This window comes from Fukomys damarensis, unplaced genomic scaffold (genome assembly GCF_012274545.1).
Source record: "Fukomys damarensis isolate Sample0158 unplaced genomic scaffold, DMR_v1.0_HiC HiC_scaffold_1, whole genome shotgun sequence".
Classification (NCBI taxonomy): domain Eukaryota; kingdom Metazoa; phylum Chordata; class Mammalia; order Rodentia; family Bathyergidae; genus Fukomys; species Fukomys damarensis.
Window position 1 is genome coordinate 53,737,096 of NW_022900913.1, and position 17,165 is coordinate 53,754,260.

The window sequence follows — 17,165 nt, forward strand, 5'->3', positions numbered from 1 at the left end:
ATATATATATATATATATGAAAACATGAGGGGAGCCTTCTTTTCACATGCAAGTCCCTGCCCACTTTGTCCTCAAGACAGATGTGCTTAAAGAAAAAGGGAAACCATGACTGGGTTTTTTCATTTCCTTGAACTTAGAAGATTCATTGTTTACACTAAAGAGAAAGGTAGCATGAAACTAAAAAGATGTTAAGGACACAGGATTAGCCCGGCATGGTGGTACACACTTGCAATCCCAGGACTCTGGGAGGCTGAGGCAGCAGGATCACTGTGATTTCATACTACCATGTGATGTTCCCAGCAGCCTGTGAGTTAAGTGTAGTTAATTATCTCCATTATACAAGTAGTGAAATTGATATAAAGAATAAAACAAATAGCCAGTTGCATGCTTTTAATCCCAGCACTCAGGAGGCTGAAGCAGGAAGATCACCTCCAATTTGAGGCCAGCTTGGGCTACATAGTGAGTTCAAGGCCAGCCTGGACCACATAGTGAGGCCCTCTCTCAAAAAAAATTCCAAAAATAAAAAAATGATGCACCCACCCTACTGAACATGGTAACTTATTAGCAACATAGCAGTACTCTATAGCATGTCCATTGTTGTTACGTGATTGAGTGGCTGAAGGAGCTGCTCCTGACTCCTGATCTGAACTTTGTCTTCTGTTGCTATAACTAAACACCATGAACTGGGTAATTCTTGAAGAATAGAGTTTTACTTAGTTCACAGTTCTGGAGCCAGGAAATCTAAGGTTGAGGGAACCTCATCTGTTCTGGTAGGATCCAAGCTGTGTCACGGCATGGCAGGGTTCAAGCCTCAGAACAAAAAAAGTGACACCAGCTTTCTTAGTAGTAGCATTGGAATGTGAAAGACTTAACTTCATGTCATATACGAAAATAATTTTCTTTTCTTTTTTTTTTTTTTTTTTAGGAAAATTTTCAAACCTAGAATTCTATGCCTATTCATATTTCATTAACTATGAGAATAAATACAGTTTGTTCTGTTAAAGTTTTCATCCAGCTGAGCGTGGTGGCACATTCTTAAAATATAATCACAGCCATGTGGGAGGCTGGGATGGGAGGATCACAGATTGAAGGCTAGCCTGGGCAATTTAGCAAGACCCTGTCTCAAATAAAATTTAGAAGGAGACTGGGGGTGTAGTTTAGTGCTTGCCTAGGATGCACCCACCCCCCATTATATCCACTTCCTGTCTTAGAAGATGTGTGTTGCTATAAATGAGTAAACAGAAAGACATGGGATCCAAGAGATGAGATTCAACACAGGAAAGAGATAAATTGAATTTTGGGTTTAAATGTGAAGGAAAGTTCTGAGAAGTTATGTGAGGATCCAACCAAGGGCAGTTAGTCCAGATTGGAGCAGTGAGAGGACCTCATCAGCAGGTGGTCTCCAGAAAGAATAAAGTTTACAAAACAAACAGAACTGGTAGATTATGATAGGCTTGGGGTGGTAGGGAATATTGTATAACTGAAGTCTTATCCTTAGTTCAAAGAAAATTGCCAAAGACACTGGAGGAGAAGGGCCAGAAACTAATTCCTAATAATGTCTTTTTTTTTTTTTTTTTTTCTACCGGGAATTGAACTCGGGTCCCTGTGCTTGCAAGGCAGGCGTTTGAACCACTGAGCTAAATCCCCAGCCCCCTAACAATGTCTTAATCAAATACCTAGTTGGATGTTTCTGATTTCCTCATAAATGTCTTTCTTTTTTTTTTTTGAGACTGGGTCTCCCTATGTAGTTCAGGCAGGCCTCAAACTCAGTGATCCTCCTGCCTCAGCCTCCCAAACGCTGAGGCAGGTGTGCACCCCCACACCTGGCTTTTCATAAATGTCTTATAGTTGTCTCATTCAAAGTAGGATCCAAAGCCCACACATTACTAGCTTGTGTTGTTTTTTTGTTTGTTTGTTTGTTTGTTTGTTTTTTTAACTCAAGCCCTTGTGCTTGCAAGGTAGGTGGAACCCCTGAGCTAAATCCCCGGCCCTTTACTTTTGGTTTTCTTGTGCTAAGGGTCAACCTTGTGTATGCTAGACAAGAGCTTTTCACAGGAATATCACCTCACCCAGCAGCTCAGTCTAGTGTAAATTTTTACACCATACAAAACTATATCTATTTTAAATGTGACTAAATTGCAAATTTGCCTAGTTTGCTTTTGTTGGTAAAGTGTGTATACATGCACCTCATAGGGAACAAGGTAATATTTTGGTGTGCAAAAAGAAAACATGAACATTCCTGAAAGTGCTTTTTTTTTTTTTTCTTTTTATTGAGGTTATTGGTACAATCTAGGTATACAGTACAATTACATTCATCATTGGGATTCTGTACCTTTACATAATAGGTCTTGATTCTCATTTTTCCCCTTGTCCCTGCCCTCCCTTCACCCCCTCCTCCCCTCCCCATTTACAAACACTTTATTTCCATTTTTTCAGTTTCTCATATTTTTTTCCTCTCCTTTATTACCTTTCCCCCACCCTTCCCACTTTCCCTACACCTTTAGCCCTTTACTTCCTATTTCACATTATTAATTATCTCATTAGGATCCTGTGTACTATTGTAGTTTTTCACACCAAAGAAACTATTCAGTATTTCAGTTAAAGAAATCTCTATATGAACATTAAAAATAGGGAATCCTAAAATAAAACTAAAAAGGAAAGTAAAAGAGAAAAGGCAATGATGTAACATCAAAATAATCCTTAATTCTGGAGATGAAAATGGTCCCTGAACATATTTAAATTGCTTCTCGCTCTTATAGTCTTATCTTATTCTTTTTTTCATTATTTAGAGAATACTTTATTAGTTTCTGTAATCAAACCCACGTAGATATGACCTTACATATTTAGTACAATGTGTTACCCCTGTACACATGGAAAAAAATTAAAATTAAAATTAAAATAAATTAACATTTCTAGACCAGTGTGGTTGTCCATTTCTGTACAATGCCAAGTCAACACAGTAAATTGGGATGACTTTTTCCAAAGTACGCTGTTAAAGATGTTCAAAATTCAATTTATATATGTGTGTGTGTGTGTGTGTGTGTGTGTGTGTGTGTGTGTGTGTGTATATATATATATAAAGACTAATAATAGTATGTTATGTGAAAGTGCTTTTAATGTTGCTTAATATCCTTTTAATTTTTTGTGTAAATGTAATATACATAAAAATGCAATTTTGTGTAATTTCTAGAGGTACAGGATAATGCAAGCAGCCAGCATCCTGGGATCAGAGAAGTTTTTGCTACTTCTGGGTTGGCTGGTTCAATAGCCATGTTCATTTTGGCCTTGATAGGTGATCTTCAGCCTGCAAGGAAAAGAATGCGGAGTAGCAGGATTTTTTCTTTTTCTTTGTTGAATTAGCTTAATTGGTGACTTCAAATGGCCTTCTCTTAGCTCTCTTGTCCCTTCGTTCCCTACCCTGTAATGTAATTTAAGACATTTCAGAATTCTTCTCCTTAGGAGGGCTTATGGTAAACCGAGGTTCAATCAGACAATAGAAAGCACCCTATTCAGGGAAGTTAGTATAAAGAATTGGTAATTATATATGTGCGTTTATTGTGGCACCATTCACAGAAGCTGAGATATGGAACCAGCCTAGGTGCCCATCAGTTGATGAATGGATAAAGAAAACATAGTATATTTACAATGGCATATTATCCAGACATATAGAAGAATGAAATTGTGTCATATGCAAGAAAATGGATGGTACATTAAAATAAGCAAGACCCAGAAAGACAACACATTTTCCCTGATATCTAGACTCTTAAAAAAAAAGCCTGTCATGGTGGTGCATGCCTGAGTCCCAATCATCTGAGGTAAGAGGATTGCCAAAAGAGTTTGAGACCAGCCTGGACTACATAGCCAGACTCTGTCAAAAATCAAACAAAAAGATGATAAGAAAGACAGGAAGCTATTATTAGACAAGACAAAGGGAATAAGAGGGAGGGGCATAGTGGAGGTTAATGAGGGGTGGATGATTAAAATTACTTGGATGTAAAGTTGCTGTGGGTCTGTCTGTACTGGTAGAACTTGCTAGACATGCGCTTCCTGAAGTGTGCTGGAAGTCTGCGGAAAGAGTCCTACAGGGCTGGGAATTTAGCTCAGTGGTTGCCTGCCTCGCAAGTGCAAGGTCCTGAGTTTGATCCCCAGTACCAAAAAAAAAAAAAAAAAAAGAGTCCTACGGGCAGAAGTGCCTGTGGAGGCACTCTTCTGGAACTCTACTGGCCTCCCATACTGGGGAGCTGAGCACTGGGGGAGTTGTGCACACTGTGGAGGCCTGGTGCTAGAAAACCTAAGGGTGCTGCAGTGTCAGACAAACAAGCAAACAACAGGAAGCAAAACACTTTATTCCTGTGTTGTCTTCCCAGCGTCCTTTACGAGCAAAGCTTCAGTGCCTGTGATAAAGGGAAAATATTTAAAGGGCTCAGACCCATTTTTGCAGAGAAATCAAAAGGTGAATTTATAATTGAAAAGCAATAAATTCCGAGAGTGGTGATACACACCTGTAATTCGAGCAGTCAGGTTCACCACAAATTTGAGAACAGCCTGGGCTCATAGTAAGTTCAAGGCCAGTCTGAACTACATAAGCAAGTCCCTATCTCAAAATAAAACACACGCACACACACAAAGGACTTGGGGGCAGAAAATGGGATAAAGTAAAATAAAATGTATTAATTTAAAAATCAAAGGGGCGGGGGATTTAGCTCAGAGCTGTTCAGTGGTCTGCTTGCAAGCGCAAGGACCCGAGTTCAATCCCTGGTACCCCCCCCAAAATCAAAACAACAACAAATAAGAAAAGCAGTAAATTGATAACTGGTATGAAGAATGTTTTTACCTCGTTTTGCTGGAAGGAGTCCACAAGAACAAAGATGTTAAGAAACTTGGTAGTTAATAACTTGTTTGCCCAAGGAGTCTATAAACATTTGTTAAATCTCTTAGTGCTTAAGACCATTGTGTTAAGAATAGAGCCTTTTTCTTTTCCACTTGTTTATAAGATAACTGAGAAAGTGCTCGCTTTGGCAGCACATCTGCTAAAATTGATACCTGAGAAAAATGAATTGGAAAATAATGTCTATGAATAGCAGAGATGTTGATGGGGAGGTACTGGGGATCAAACTCGGTCCTTCCACTTGTGAGGAGGTGGCAGCTCCACTGAGCTTCTTGGCCCTGTTACTTGTAATTTTTAACTTGTGATTATTTAGCATCTTTTAAAGTTTCCCATTACTCCTCTTCCTTCCCTTCCCCCTTCCCCCTTCCCCCTCTCTCATTTTTGCAGTACCAGGAATCGAACTCACAACCTTGTGCTTGCCAGGCAGGTGTGACACCATTGAGCTACATCCCTAGGCTCCAGGACACCTTTTTAAAGAAAGAATTTGCCAAGAAATTATTTCAGTGAGATTGGCATATTGGTATATTCTTTTCCCTCCCAGCCTTGGTGCCTACCCTGGAATGATTCTCTTCTTCCATCTTAGGCTTTTCTGAGTACAAGAATTCCTATTTGTCCGTCACCACTAGGAAGCTTTTCCTTTCCATCCTGAGTGTCTCTAGGTGCTGTTCCTCTGTAGGATAGGGAGCTAAATGAGCTATTAGATTCTGAATCTTCTGTGTCAGCAGTATTTACCACCTTACCTCCGGGGAGAGCAGGGACTGTCTTATTCTCTAAGCCTTAGCCCAGTGCCTGTTACATGGTAAGATTTTATTACAGATTCTTAGAGTGAAATAAGTAGTGAATAAAGTAAGCAGTGCTTACTTTATTTCTAACAGTTTTTCAGTTATTTTATTAAATTTTTAATTTGTGCCGGGTGTGGTGGTTCATGCCTGTGATCCCAGCACTTGGGAAACTAAGCCAGGAGGATCTCTAGGAATTCAAGACCAGCTTTGACTACATAGCAAGATCCTGTCTCATAGGTAGGTAGGTAGGTAGGTAGGTAGATAATTTGTATAATAACTATCACAAACTACCTTTCAGTGTCTTGTCTTTTTCTTTTTTTTTACCCCAGGTTCCTTTTTTGCCAGGAGACTCAGACCTCGATCAACTTACAAGAATATTTGAAACCTTGGGCACACCGACTGAGGAACAGTGGCCTGTGAGTCTCTATGCATTTTCTTTGAAATGTCGGTAAAGTTACACAGTTGTCATAGGCTTTCTAAAGAAAGTCATATGGCTACTAAAGAAATGTCTTTATTGTCTCAGTTTACTAATATCGTATCCTAATAATGTTACTAATAATGTTACAGAATTTCAAATGATAAAGAGTACATTAAGGAAAAAGTTGTGACATACCATCTCTTCATCCCTTTACCTACTGCAGTAATAATTCCTTTCAAGGATAATCACTGCTAATGGTTTGGTGTGAAGCTGAGCTATGAGTTTATATTCATAAATGCAAACCTCATAACAGAGTTGCATGCTCTTTCCTTCATTATGTTACAAACTTTGGGGGCTAGGGATAGAATTGATTGGTGGAATGTGTACCTAGCCTGCATGAGTCCCTGGGTTCAATCCTGGCAGCAACATAAAGGAAAAGGATCACACTGTAGTATGTATGTATGTATGCATGTATGTATGTATGTATTTATTTTGGTACCGAGGATTGAACTTGGGTCCTTGCGCTTGTAAGGCAGGTGGTGGCACAACTGAGCTAAATCCCCAGTCCCACATTGTAGTATTTTGTATTTCAACTATCATAGCTCTTTTTGCTGAATATGAATATTTATCACTAATCTTTTCAGTTGCTGCATAAATTCTCTAGGATATTGCATGGTTAAATAATGTCTTGATGGCTGTAGGTATTTTATCATTAACACAGTTGATGTTTCAGTAGTATGATTATTTTATTCCATGATATTGTCTGCGAAAAGGACAGAAGCCAGACACAGTGTGGGCTTATATCCCTGCTGTAGTAAGGAAAAGCCATGGCAAGAGAATTGCTTGAACCTAGGTGTTCAAGGCCATCCTAGGCAACAAAGTTTCTTTCCCTCAGGGAAAGAAGAAGATATATTGAAACTGGTAAAATTGATAGCAATTTGAGTTTTTAAATTTTGCCTTTTTTGAGGGGATGGTGGCACACACCTGTAATTGCAGCACTTGGGAGGCTGAGGCAGGAAGAATTGCTGCAAATTTGAGGCCAGCCTAGGCTATATAATAAGTTCAAGGCCAGCCTGAACTACAAAGTGAGACCCAGCCTGAACTATAAAAAACCAATCAATACATACGTACCGAGCTGGCCTTGAACTTGCCCATGTAGCCTAGGCTGGCCTCAAGCTCTGGATCTTTCTGTCTCAGCCTCCCAAGTGCTGAGTTACAGGCATATACCACCACACCCAGCTTAAATTGCTAAATTTTACATTACAGTTAAGTAACACACTCTCACTCATTCCTAAAATAAAATTAAACAACTGTAGCTAGGTGTGGTGGTGCATGCCTGCAATCCCAGCACTCTAGGAAGCTGAAGCAAGCAGATCACAGGTTTGAGCCTAGCCTAGGAACTTAGCCACTTAAGGAGGTCCTGTCTCAAAATAAAATTTTTTTAAAAGGTGTTGGGATGTAGCTCAGTACCAAGGCCATGGATTCAATTCCCAGTACTACCAAAAAAAAAAAAAAAATCAGACACTTGATTTTCCTTCCTATTTTAGTCCCATGTCCTAAGGAATAAATAAATAATAGAAATAGGAAATTTTTAGGTTCCTTATTTTTTGATTAAAACTTTAATGTCATTATCTGATGCTGAAAATATCTAAGCAATTTCTTTTGTGCTATTATTTCCTCAGCTTCCTAACTGAAAGTTTGATATAAGTTCTGATTATAAAATATGCCCTTATATGATGTTGTTTATTGAGCACTTATTCTCTATTTATGGTGAGTTTTTCCTAAGTTATATTTAATCCTGGCAGAGTATTACAAATGAGTTGAAACTTAGATTAAGTAATTTTACCCAAGTCTGCGGTAAGTATCAGAGTGAAGGCTGAATGTGACTTCAAAGGTCAGTTTCATAGTATATGTTCTTTTCCCCTTATACAGGATTTTCTAAAGAGTAGTTGCTTATTGATGTTTATCTTCATTTTCTAAAATTAAACTTCTTATTTTAAGATTATTACAGATTCACATACAGTTGTAAGAAATAATACAGAGATACGGTATTCCATGTGCCCTCTACCCAGTTTTTCCCAATCTGCAAAAACTACAATATCACACTAGCATGTTACAGGGAAGATACTGAACATCTTTAGCAACTTGGTGAGACACTGTCTAAGAAATGAAAGAGGGCTGGGTATGTAGTTCAGTGCAAGATCTATGTGCAGCCTGCAATACTGAAAAGAAAAAATCACCACAGGCTCCCTCATTGCCTCTTTATAGATATACCTACTTGCTCCTGCTTCCTCCTTTAACCCCTAATAATCACTAACCTTTTCCCTTTCTGCTGTTGCCTTTTTACCACCCAGCTTTCTGCAGGGGGAGGTATAGTGATAGCTCATGGTGATTTTAATATTTGCTGCCCTAGTAGTTAGTAATGAAATGTATTTTCATGTGATTATTTGCCATATACTGTATTTTTTCCCCCTTTTGATACTGAAGGTTAAATACAGGGCCTTGGGCATGCTTGACAAACACCTTGCCACTGAGCCACATCTCTAGCCCTTTTTAAAATTTTGAGACAAGATCTTGCTCACTTATGTAGGCTGACCTGAAACCTGGGTTCTCCTGCCTTAGCCTCAACACCATCTGTGGAACTCCAGTGACATGTTCCTTGGCCCATTTTCCCTTCTTTCCCCCATTTTCTAATTAGATTATTTTAGAGTTTAGATTTTTTTTTTTTCTCATGTGCTGCCTTTTTATCATCTTTTGAGTGCTCTACACTCTTAATTTTTAAAATTAATTTTATTGGTATATTTTAGATATACATGCTGATAAAACATTCATATAGAATTTGTACTTGTACATGATATATTCTTTAATTTTGATCAAGTTTATTTTATCAATTTTTCCTTAAACAGATCATGCATTGGTGGTAATTCTTATGCCCAGGTGAAACTTTTTTCTGGCAATTTTTAAAATACTTTTTCTAGGAGAGACATGGGTTTTTTTGATACCAAGGATCAAACTAGGGACCTTGGGCTTGCAAGGCAGGTGGCAGCACCACTGAGCTAAATCCCTGGCCCAGGAATGACATAGTTTTTACATTTACTTTTATGTTTAAATCACTGGTCCATTTTCAGTTTATTTTATATATGACATATGCAACTCTGGGTGTTCATGTGCTCCAACATCATTTTGTTTTTGTTTTTTGTTTGTTTGTTTTTGAGACAGGGTCTTGCTGTGTAGTTTAGGCTGGCCTTGAACTCATGATATACCCTAGGCTGGCCTCAAATTTTTGGCTCTCCTCCTGCCTCAGCCTCCCAAGTGCTGGGATTACAGGAATGCGGCAACACGCCCTCTAGCATCGTTTGTTGAAAAGACTCTGTAACGTTTTCAAAAATCCTTTGGGCAGATAATGTGCAGTGTCTGGGTTGTCTCTTGTGTTCCATTGATCCCTGCATCTGTCCCTACACCAGTACCACAGTCTCTTTTTTTTTTGTTTGTTTGTTTTTTCCCCCACAGTCTTAAAGTAGCTATATATTAAGTCTTGAAATCAGGTAGAATGGGCCCTCCCACTATTCTTTTTAAAAGTTGTTTCATCTGCTCTAGTCCTTTTCCTTTCCATATAACTTGTAGGATAATTGGTCTCTGTGAAAGATTTTAGTAATTATTTTAAACCTGTCTCAATTTGAGAATTAAAATTTTTACATATTGAATCTTCTAATTCTTAAGAATGAGATTTCTCACGATTTTATTTAGATCTTTTATTTCATCAGCATTGTGTAGCTTTCAACACACGAGACTTTATATATTGTTGGATTTTTTCACCTATTTCATCTTTGATTGTAAATGGTATTTTTTGTTTTAAATTTCAGTGTCTCCATGTTCACTGTTAGTATATAGAACTATGGGTTTTTTTAATGTCTATTGTCTGTCCTGTACCTTGCACTATTCACTAGTACTTGAAGTTTTTTCTAGATTTCTTTAGACTATGTATCATTTGCAAATATGAATTTTACTTGTTTATTTCACTGATAGGCCTTTCAATCCTTTACTCAAATTTGAATTGTAAAAATATTTTTACAGGACATGTGCAGTCTACCAGATTATGTGACATTCAAGAGTTTCCCTGGGATCCCATTGCAGCACATCTTCAGTGCAGCAGGAGATGACTTACTAGATCTGATACAAGGCTTATTCTTATTTAATCCAAGTACTCGAATTACAGCCACACAGGTACTTAATTTTTTTTGCGGGGTGGGGGGTTGGTATTTATGAGACAGGGTCTCACCATGTAGTTGAGACTGACCTGGAACTCACTATGTAGCCCAGGCTGGTCTCGAACTCACATCGATCCTCCTACCTCAGCCTCCTGAGTGCTGGGATTACAGGTGTGCACCACCACACCTGGCAACAAATCATTTTTTATTGGGCAATATAAAGAAAATTTTAACAGCATTGATAAAATAAAAACCGAGTTTTATAAAATTGCCTAACGTTCATTAAATACCAGAAAGACTTTTTTTTTAATTTTTTTTTTTAGTTCTCTACATTATTTTATTTTTTTTTTCCTCACTGAGTTTAATGGTACATTTTAAGTATACATTGCAGTTACATTCATCATTGGGATCTTGTACTTTTACATGACGGGTCTTGGTTCTCATTTTTCCCCCTTATCCCTGCACTCCTTTCACCCCCTCCTCCCTTCCCTATTTACAAATACTTTACAGAAAGACCTTTTTTAAAAAATAATAACTTTTATGTCTTTTTCTCTAAGCTATAAACACTATCCAGACTGGTACTATATTATACACTTAAAATTATAGGAGAATTTAAACTTACTTAGGAACATGTGTGTGTGTATGTGTGTGTGTGTGTACCTTTTTGTTTTGTATACCTGTTTCTTATAGTTGGCTTTTTTTTTCTTTTTTTCTGAGACAGTCTCATTATGTAATAAAGGCTGGCCTTAAACCTGAAATTCTTCTAGTCTCAAGTGCTGGGATTACAAGTGTGCACCACCTATAATTGCCTTTTATGTATTTTACCTACAGAGCTTAAAAAAACAAGGTTTTTGTATTTGTCAAGTAACTGAATTACATTGTGAGACTCCGGCTCAACCCCCACCCCACCAAAAGCCAGGTGTGTGGTGCACTCCTATAATGCCAGCACTGGGATGGCTGAGGCAGGAGGATCACCAGGAGTTTGAGGCCAGTCTAGGATACATGGTGAGCTCAAAGCCAGCTTGAACTACGTGGTGAGATCCTATCTCAAAAAACAAAAACGGGCTGGGGATTTAGCTCAGTGGTGCCGCCACCTGCCTTGCTCACACAAGGACCCGAGTTCGATCGCCAGTACCAAAAAGACAAAAACAAAGAAAAGAAACTAGTATGGCATATGTTACTGTTGAACTCTTATGTATTAATTTAAATTTTGTGGCAATCCTAATAGTCAAAGTAGTTTATTTAAGTTTCCTCATTTCCCATAAATTATAATCTAGATATGCATACTAGTCATTGTTAGTCAGGAAATGGTAATGTGAGATACAACTGTGTGCTTATAAGAAATAGAAAGATGCTCTAGCCAGGCATGGTGATGCATACCTATAATTCCAGCACTCTGGGCAGCTGAGGCAGGAAGATTACATATTCAACCATAGCCGAGCAACATAGTGACTCAGAGAGACTCTGTCTCAAAATTTAAAAATTAAACAGATTAAGATATAGCTTAATGCACAGACCCTGCATTCAATTCTCAGTACCCTCCCATCTAAGTAATACATAAACAGCTGACAGATATTTCAAAGAAATAAGGCTGAGTCAAGAAGATCATGTTTCCAGCAATTTAGCAAGACCTTGTTTCAAAAATCACCAGGTGTGGTGGTGCACGTCTATAACCCCAGCACTGAAGGATGAGGTAGGAGGATCACTTCCAGTTTGAGACCAGCCTGGACAACATAGCAAGTTCAAGATCAAGCCTGAACTACATAGTGAGACCCTATCTCAAAAAACAATAAGTACGAGAGCTAGGCAGATAGCTCATTGTAAAGGTTCTGGGTTCAATTCCTAATACACCTCCCCCCAAAAAACACATGAATGAAATCAGAATCAAACTCAAGAATTTGGAATCCCAGCAATATCTACCCCTAAAAGAAAGGAGAGAAAAAATACAAATGAATGAATGAATGTAGTTATGCAATCCGAAAATATAAGACCTATGATTTGTTTCTTTGTTTGTTTTGCTTTTATGTTTGTAATGCTGAGGATTGAACCCAGATCCTCACCCATGGTGCTAGAATACAGTTTACCATTGAACTATATCCCCAGCCCTTTTAAAACAATGAAAATGCCTTTATCAAATCTGTAATTGGGCTGGGAATGTAGTTCATTGGTGAATGCTTGTGTAGCATACAGGAGGTCCTGGTTCAGTCCCCAAGAGTCTCCCCCAGATTTATTGTACAGTCTTCCTAATATGTGGAGTCTAAAACAGAGGACAGCAAATTAGAGAGACTGTGACTAGACAAGTGGAAGAAAAGTAGGGAGGAAGGATGTAAGAGTTAGGGGAATATGGGGCATGAAAATGATCAAAGGCATTATACATATTGACCCCCTAAAATGTGAAACTGAGGGGACAGTGGAGGGCAGGTAATGAGTGATTAAAGTACATTATGTACATGTACAAACCTGCCTAAATGAAACTGATTAAGCTGTATAACCTATGTGCTAATGAAAACAGGTGGGGGAAATTATTTAGAAACAAGCACACCAAAAATGTTGGAGTCATAATCACTTGACAAGGGCAGAGAATCCAAACATGTAAACAGTACAGTGACTTGACCTGGGGAAGGAAGAGAGCAGTGAAGACACGATGCTGCTGGGTTTGGGGATACATCCCTGAGATCACAGCTACTTGGAAGGAGAATCACTAGTTCAATCAAGGCCACTCTGGGCAACATAGATCCTATCTCAAAATTTTAAAAAGGGCTGAGGATGTAGGTCAGTGGTAAAGCATCATTCCCTAGTACCATTTAAAAAAGAAGAATAAAGACCATGAACTCTGGATATGTTAGTATTTATTTATTTTTTTTGGGGGGGTTACCAGGGATTGAACTTGGGTCCTTGTGCTTGCAAGGCAGGCCACCGAACCGCTGAGCTAAATCCCCGGCCCCCAGACTCATAACTTTAATCAGTAGCTAAATTATAAGTCAATTCAATAATATTTTAGGGCCGGGGATTTATCTCAGTGGTTCCAGTGCCTGCCTCACAAATGCAAGGACCTGAGTTCAATCCCCGGTACCCCCCCCAAAAAAAAATTTTAAGGCCTGCTCTGTGTGGTTTCAAGCTGGAATCCTGCATCACAGGTCTTTATATCTAACAAAACACATCAGTACATAAGATGTCAAGAATGCAAAATGGATACCCTGCCCACCTCAGGTTTGTTACTGACTACCTAAAGTATTATTACTTTTTTTTTTTGAGATAGAATCTTACTATGTAATTCAGGCTGGCCTTCAACTCACCGTGTAGCCCAGGCTGGCCTTGAACTCACGGTGATCCTTCTGCCTCAGCCTCCCAAATGCTGTGATTACAGGTGTGAGCCACAATTCCTGGAAGTTCTCTTTTTTTTTTTTTTTTTTTTTTTTTTTTTTTACTGGGGATCAAACTCAGGTAATTTTATAAGTAAGTCTTCCCTTCTCAGTAATACATAGAATATTTGTAAGTACATGTTGGGTATTTTGCAATTAGAAATACTTTTCTAAATTCAAGCAAGTATTGTAAATTTATTTTTTTTACCCATATAATTTATATCATAAGAAGAGACTATGTAAAATCATCCAGAAAGTTGTTTTCATTAGTAGTATAACATAAAAAACTAATACTAGCTGTAATAACATATTGGGGGAGGGAGGAGGGGATTTAGCTCAGTGGCAGTGCACCTGCCTTGCAAGTGCAAGATCCTGAGTTCAATCCCTAGTAGCACACACACACACAAAAACCACTGTGGAGTGTCTTTGTTATATTGGGTTTTATTTTGATGGATTTCAAACAGTGTGCACACTGTTTCACTGAGCTCATAGCCTCACAGAATTTTTTTGGGGGGTAGGGTACTGGGGATCGAACTCAGGACCTTGCACTTGTGAGGCATGCAGTGGTACCACTAAGCTAAATACCTAGCCTGTCTGGCAGAATTCTTTTAAAATGCTTTTTCTCTCATGGATATTCGTTAAAGTTGGAATAAGATACTTTTCCTTTCTCAGAGCTCTGTGTAACAAGAATTAGCTTAATTTTAAAAGTAATAAATGCAAGTCTTAAACTAAGGAAGATCTAAAGCATCATTGCAAATGTAAAGTTTATATAAGCCAAGCATGGTGGCACACGCCTGTAATCTCAACACTCTGGGAAGCTGAGATAGGAGAATCCCAACTTTTTTGAGACAGGGTCTCACTACGTAGTTGAGACTGACCTGGAACTCACTATGTAGCTCAGGCTGGTCTCAAACTCACAGCGATCCTCCTGCCTCAGCCTCTGGAGTGCTGGGATTACATGTGTGCGCCACCACGCCCCGGATGGAGAATCCCAACTTTGCCCAGCTGCTGAGCAAGTCCCTGTCTCAGAATTTAAGAAAGAGCAAGTGGGCTGGGGATTTAGCTCAGTGGTTCTGCTGCCTACCTTGTAAGCTCAAGGACCCAAGTTCAGTCCCCGATACCAAAAAAAAAAAAAAAAAGCACGGGACATAGCTCAATGTGAAGACCCTGGATTCAGTTCATAGCACTGAAAAAAAGTTTATGCAGACCTTTTTTCCTAAGGATTGACCTAAAGGAAATAATTTTTAGGGCTTTTGTACAGTACTCTGCAGTGTGTGCATAGACAGGTGACAGGTATAGAGAACACTGGACTGATAATAGGAATAACTTTGGACAATCTTTTCTGAATAAAATTTCTGTCCATTTCTAGTAGATTGATTATTGGATTGTAATCCTTCGGTTCCAAGCTATCACCTCTTTTTATTTGGATGTTGCAACAAACTTACAAGTTCTTTTAAAGCAAGCTTTTCTGTTTGTATTTCAAACTACAGAACTCATAATTTTGTTGTTGTTGTTGTTTTTTTGGTACTGGGGATTGAACTCGGGTCCTTGTGCTTGTGAGGCAGGCAGGGGAACCACTGAGCTAAATCCCAGGCCCTTTCGTAATGTGGTTTTTTGTTTGTTTGTTTTTTGAGGAACCAGGGATTGAACTCAGGACCTTGCGCTTGCCAGGCAAGTGCTGATGCCACTGAGCTAAATCTCTAGTCCAACCTCATAATGTTTAGAGAACCAAGGTGCACAGTATCTTACTGAAGATAGTCCTTCATGAGTACAGCCGTTCAGCCGTGGAAGTACTAGGAGGCAGTCTCCTTTCTTACAGCAGTGGGATTATCCACTCAGGATGTGTATTTGTAGTAATTTGCATGCGCAGGTATTTGATGTCAGTTTTGATTTGGGGAATGGAGTGATCACATAGTGTTTTGAATGTTCCCAACAATTTCTGAGGCTAGGTTTTCCTACACAGTCCAAGATACTCAGGGAAAACCTTACTTTGCTAACTTTTCTTTGAAAAGGCATTAAAAACTCCATACTTCAGTAATCGGCCAGGGCCAGCACCTGGGTGTCAGCTGCCTAGACCAAACTGTCCAGTGGAAGTCTTAAAGGAACAGGCGAACCCAGCCATGGTGACAAAACGGAAAAGAACAGAGGCCTTGGAACAAGGTAAAATGCCCATTTTTTAAAGAAATTATTTCAGAAAGCTGCAAATAGCTCATTTATGGCTTATGACTGAAAGGCAGATAAAAAATACAGCTTGTAAATGCTTTACTTTTCATAAGTATAAATTGCATGAAGTGGGTAGAATGTGCTGTTGTTGCTCCCATTGAGAACGATTCTCAGAGTTGGGAATTCCGTCCATGTGTGCCTTCTTCCCCTCACAAATTCCCTGTGCACACTGCATGCAGAATGTCAGCGCCAGGAAAGAAAGTAGTGAAATTGGACTGCAGTGACTGCTGCAGTCACTCTAAGCTAAATGTGAACAACCAACCTTGTCTTTGGTCTTGCTTTCTAGGAGGATTGCCCAAGAAGCTCATTTTTTAGTTACAGAGGACACTGGACAGTATTTTACTATTGAAGGAAATAGGCCAAAAGGCAAATAATGGAAAGAATAGTAAACATTAAGTAAATGCTGTGGAAGTGAATTTGTAAATATTCTACAGATGTAAAATATGTAAAACTATGGGATATTTTTGTTAAATGTATTTTAAAAAATAAAAAATTTAATTCTGGTTTTTCTGATTAGAGTACAGAAGTGATAAGTGATTTCTCTGAAATGTTGAATTGAAAATGCATAGGAGCCAAGCATGATGGCACATGTCTGTAATCCCAGCAGTTGGGAGGCCGAGGCAGGAGGATCACTATGAGTTCAAGGCCAGCCTGAACTACATAATGAGACCCAGTCTCAAAAAATAAAGCATTAGAAGGCCCAGGGATTTAGCTCAGTGGTGCTGCTACCTGCCTCACAAGCACAAGGTCCTCAGTTCGATCCCTGGTACCAAAACAAATAAATAAAACATTAGAGAAACACTTAAAAAAAACTGTCAGGCTTGGAATGGTGGAGCACTCTCATAGTCCCAGTTACTAGTGAAGCTGAGGCAGGTGAATAACAAATATGAGGTCAGCCTAGGTGGCTTAGTGAGGCCCTTTCTAAAAATTTTTTTAAAAGCCTGGAATTTAGCTCAATGTGAAAACCCTGTGTTCAGTCCCCAGTACTGTCAAAGCAGGGACAAGGCAGGGGATATAGCTTGACATTCCTTGGTTTCAGTCCCTAATACAAAAAAAAAAAAAAAAAAAATTATTTTGAGAAACTATGGCCTGTATAGTATCACAAATTTATAGTAGCAGAGGTATTAAAAATAGAGCAGAAGCCAGGCCTGGTGCCACACACCAGTTAGCCCAGCACTTGGGAGGCTAAGGCAGTATTAGAGTCACCCCAAGTTTGAGGCTAGCATGGGCGACATAGTGAGTTCAAGGACAGCTTGAACTATATAACAAGACCCTTTCTCAAAA

General features: G+C 38.9%; 2 protein-coding genes across 4 annotated transcripts in view; one reads left to right on the forward strand and one right to left on the reverse strand.

Annotated features, from left to right (window-relative positions):
• Nucleotides 1–17,165, forward strand: part of Cdk7 (cyclin dependent kinase 7) — a 42,391-nt gene that overhangs the window by 17,005 nt on the left and 8,221 nt on the right. For 2 of the 3 annotated variants that reach the window (XM_010637301.3, XM_010637303.3), the window contains 4 exons: nt 6,000–6,086; nt 10,163–10,312; nt 15,671–15,818; nt 16,168–16,509. In XM_010637301.3, the coding sequence (XP_010635603.1) occupies nt 6,000–6,086; nt 10,163–10,312; nt 15,671–15,818; nt 16,168–16,196 (414 nt within the window). In that variant the 3' untranslated portion in view covers nt 16,197–16,509. Of the gene's footprint in view, nt 1–5,999; nt 6,087–10,162; nt 10,313–15,670; nt 15,819–16,167; nt 16,510–17,165 lie in introns of those variants that run through there. The other variant, XM_010637302.3, reaches the window with a different exon arrangement.
• Ccdc125 (coiled-coil domain containing 125) overlaps nt 3,171–17,165 on the reverse strand; it is a 60,223-nt gene continuing 46,228 nt past the window's right edge. Inside the window, exon 13 of the mRNA XM_033761241.1 lies at nt 3,171–3,304. Coding sequence (XP_033617132.1) covers nt 3,275–3,304 — 30 coding nt within the window. The 3' untranslated portion in view covers nt 3,171–3,274. The remainder of the gene's footprint in view (nt 3,305–17,165) is intronic.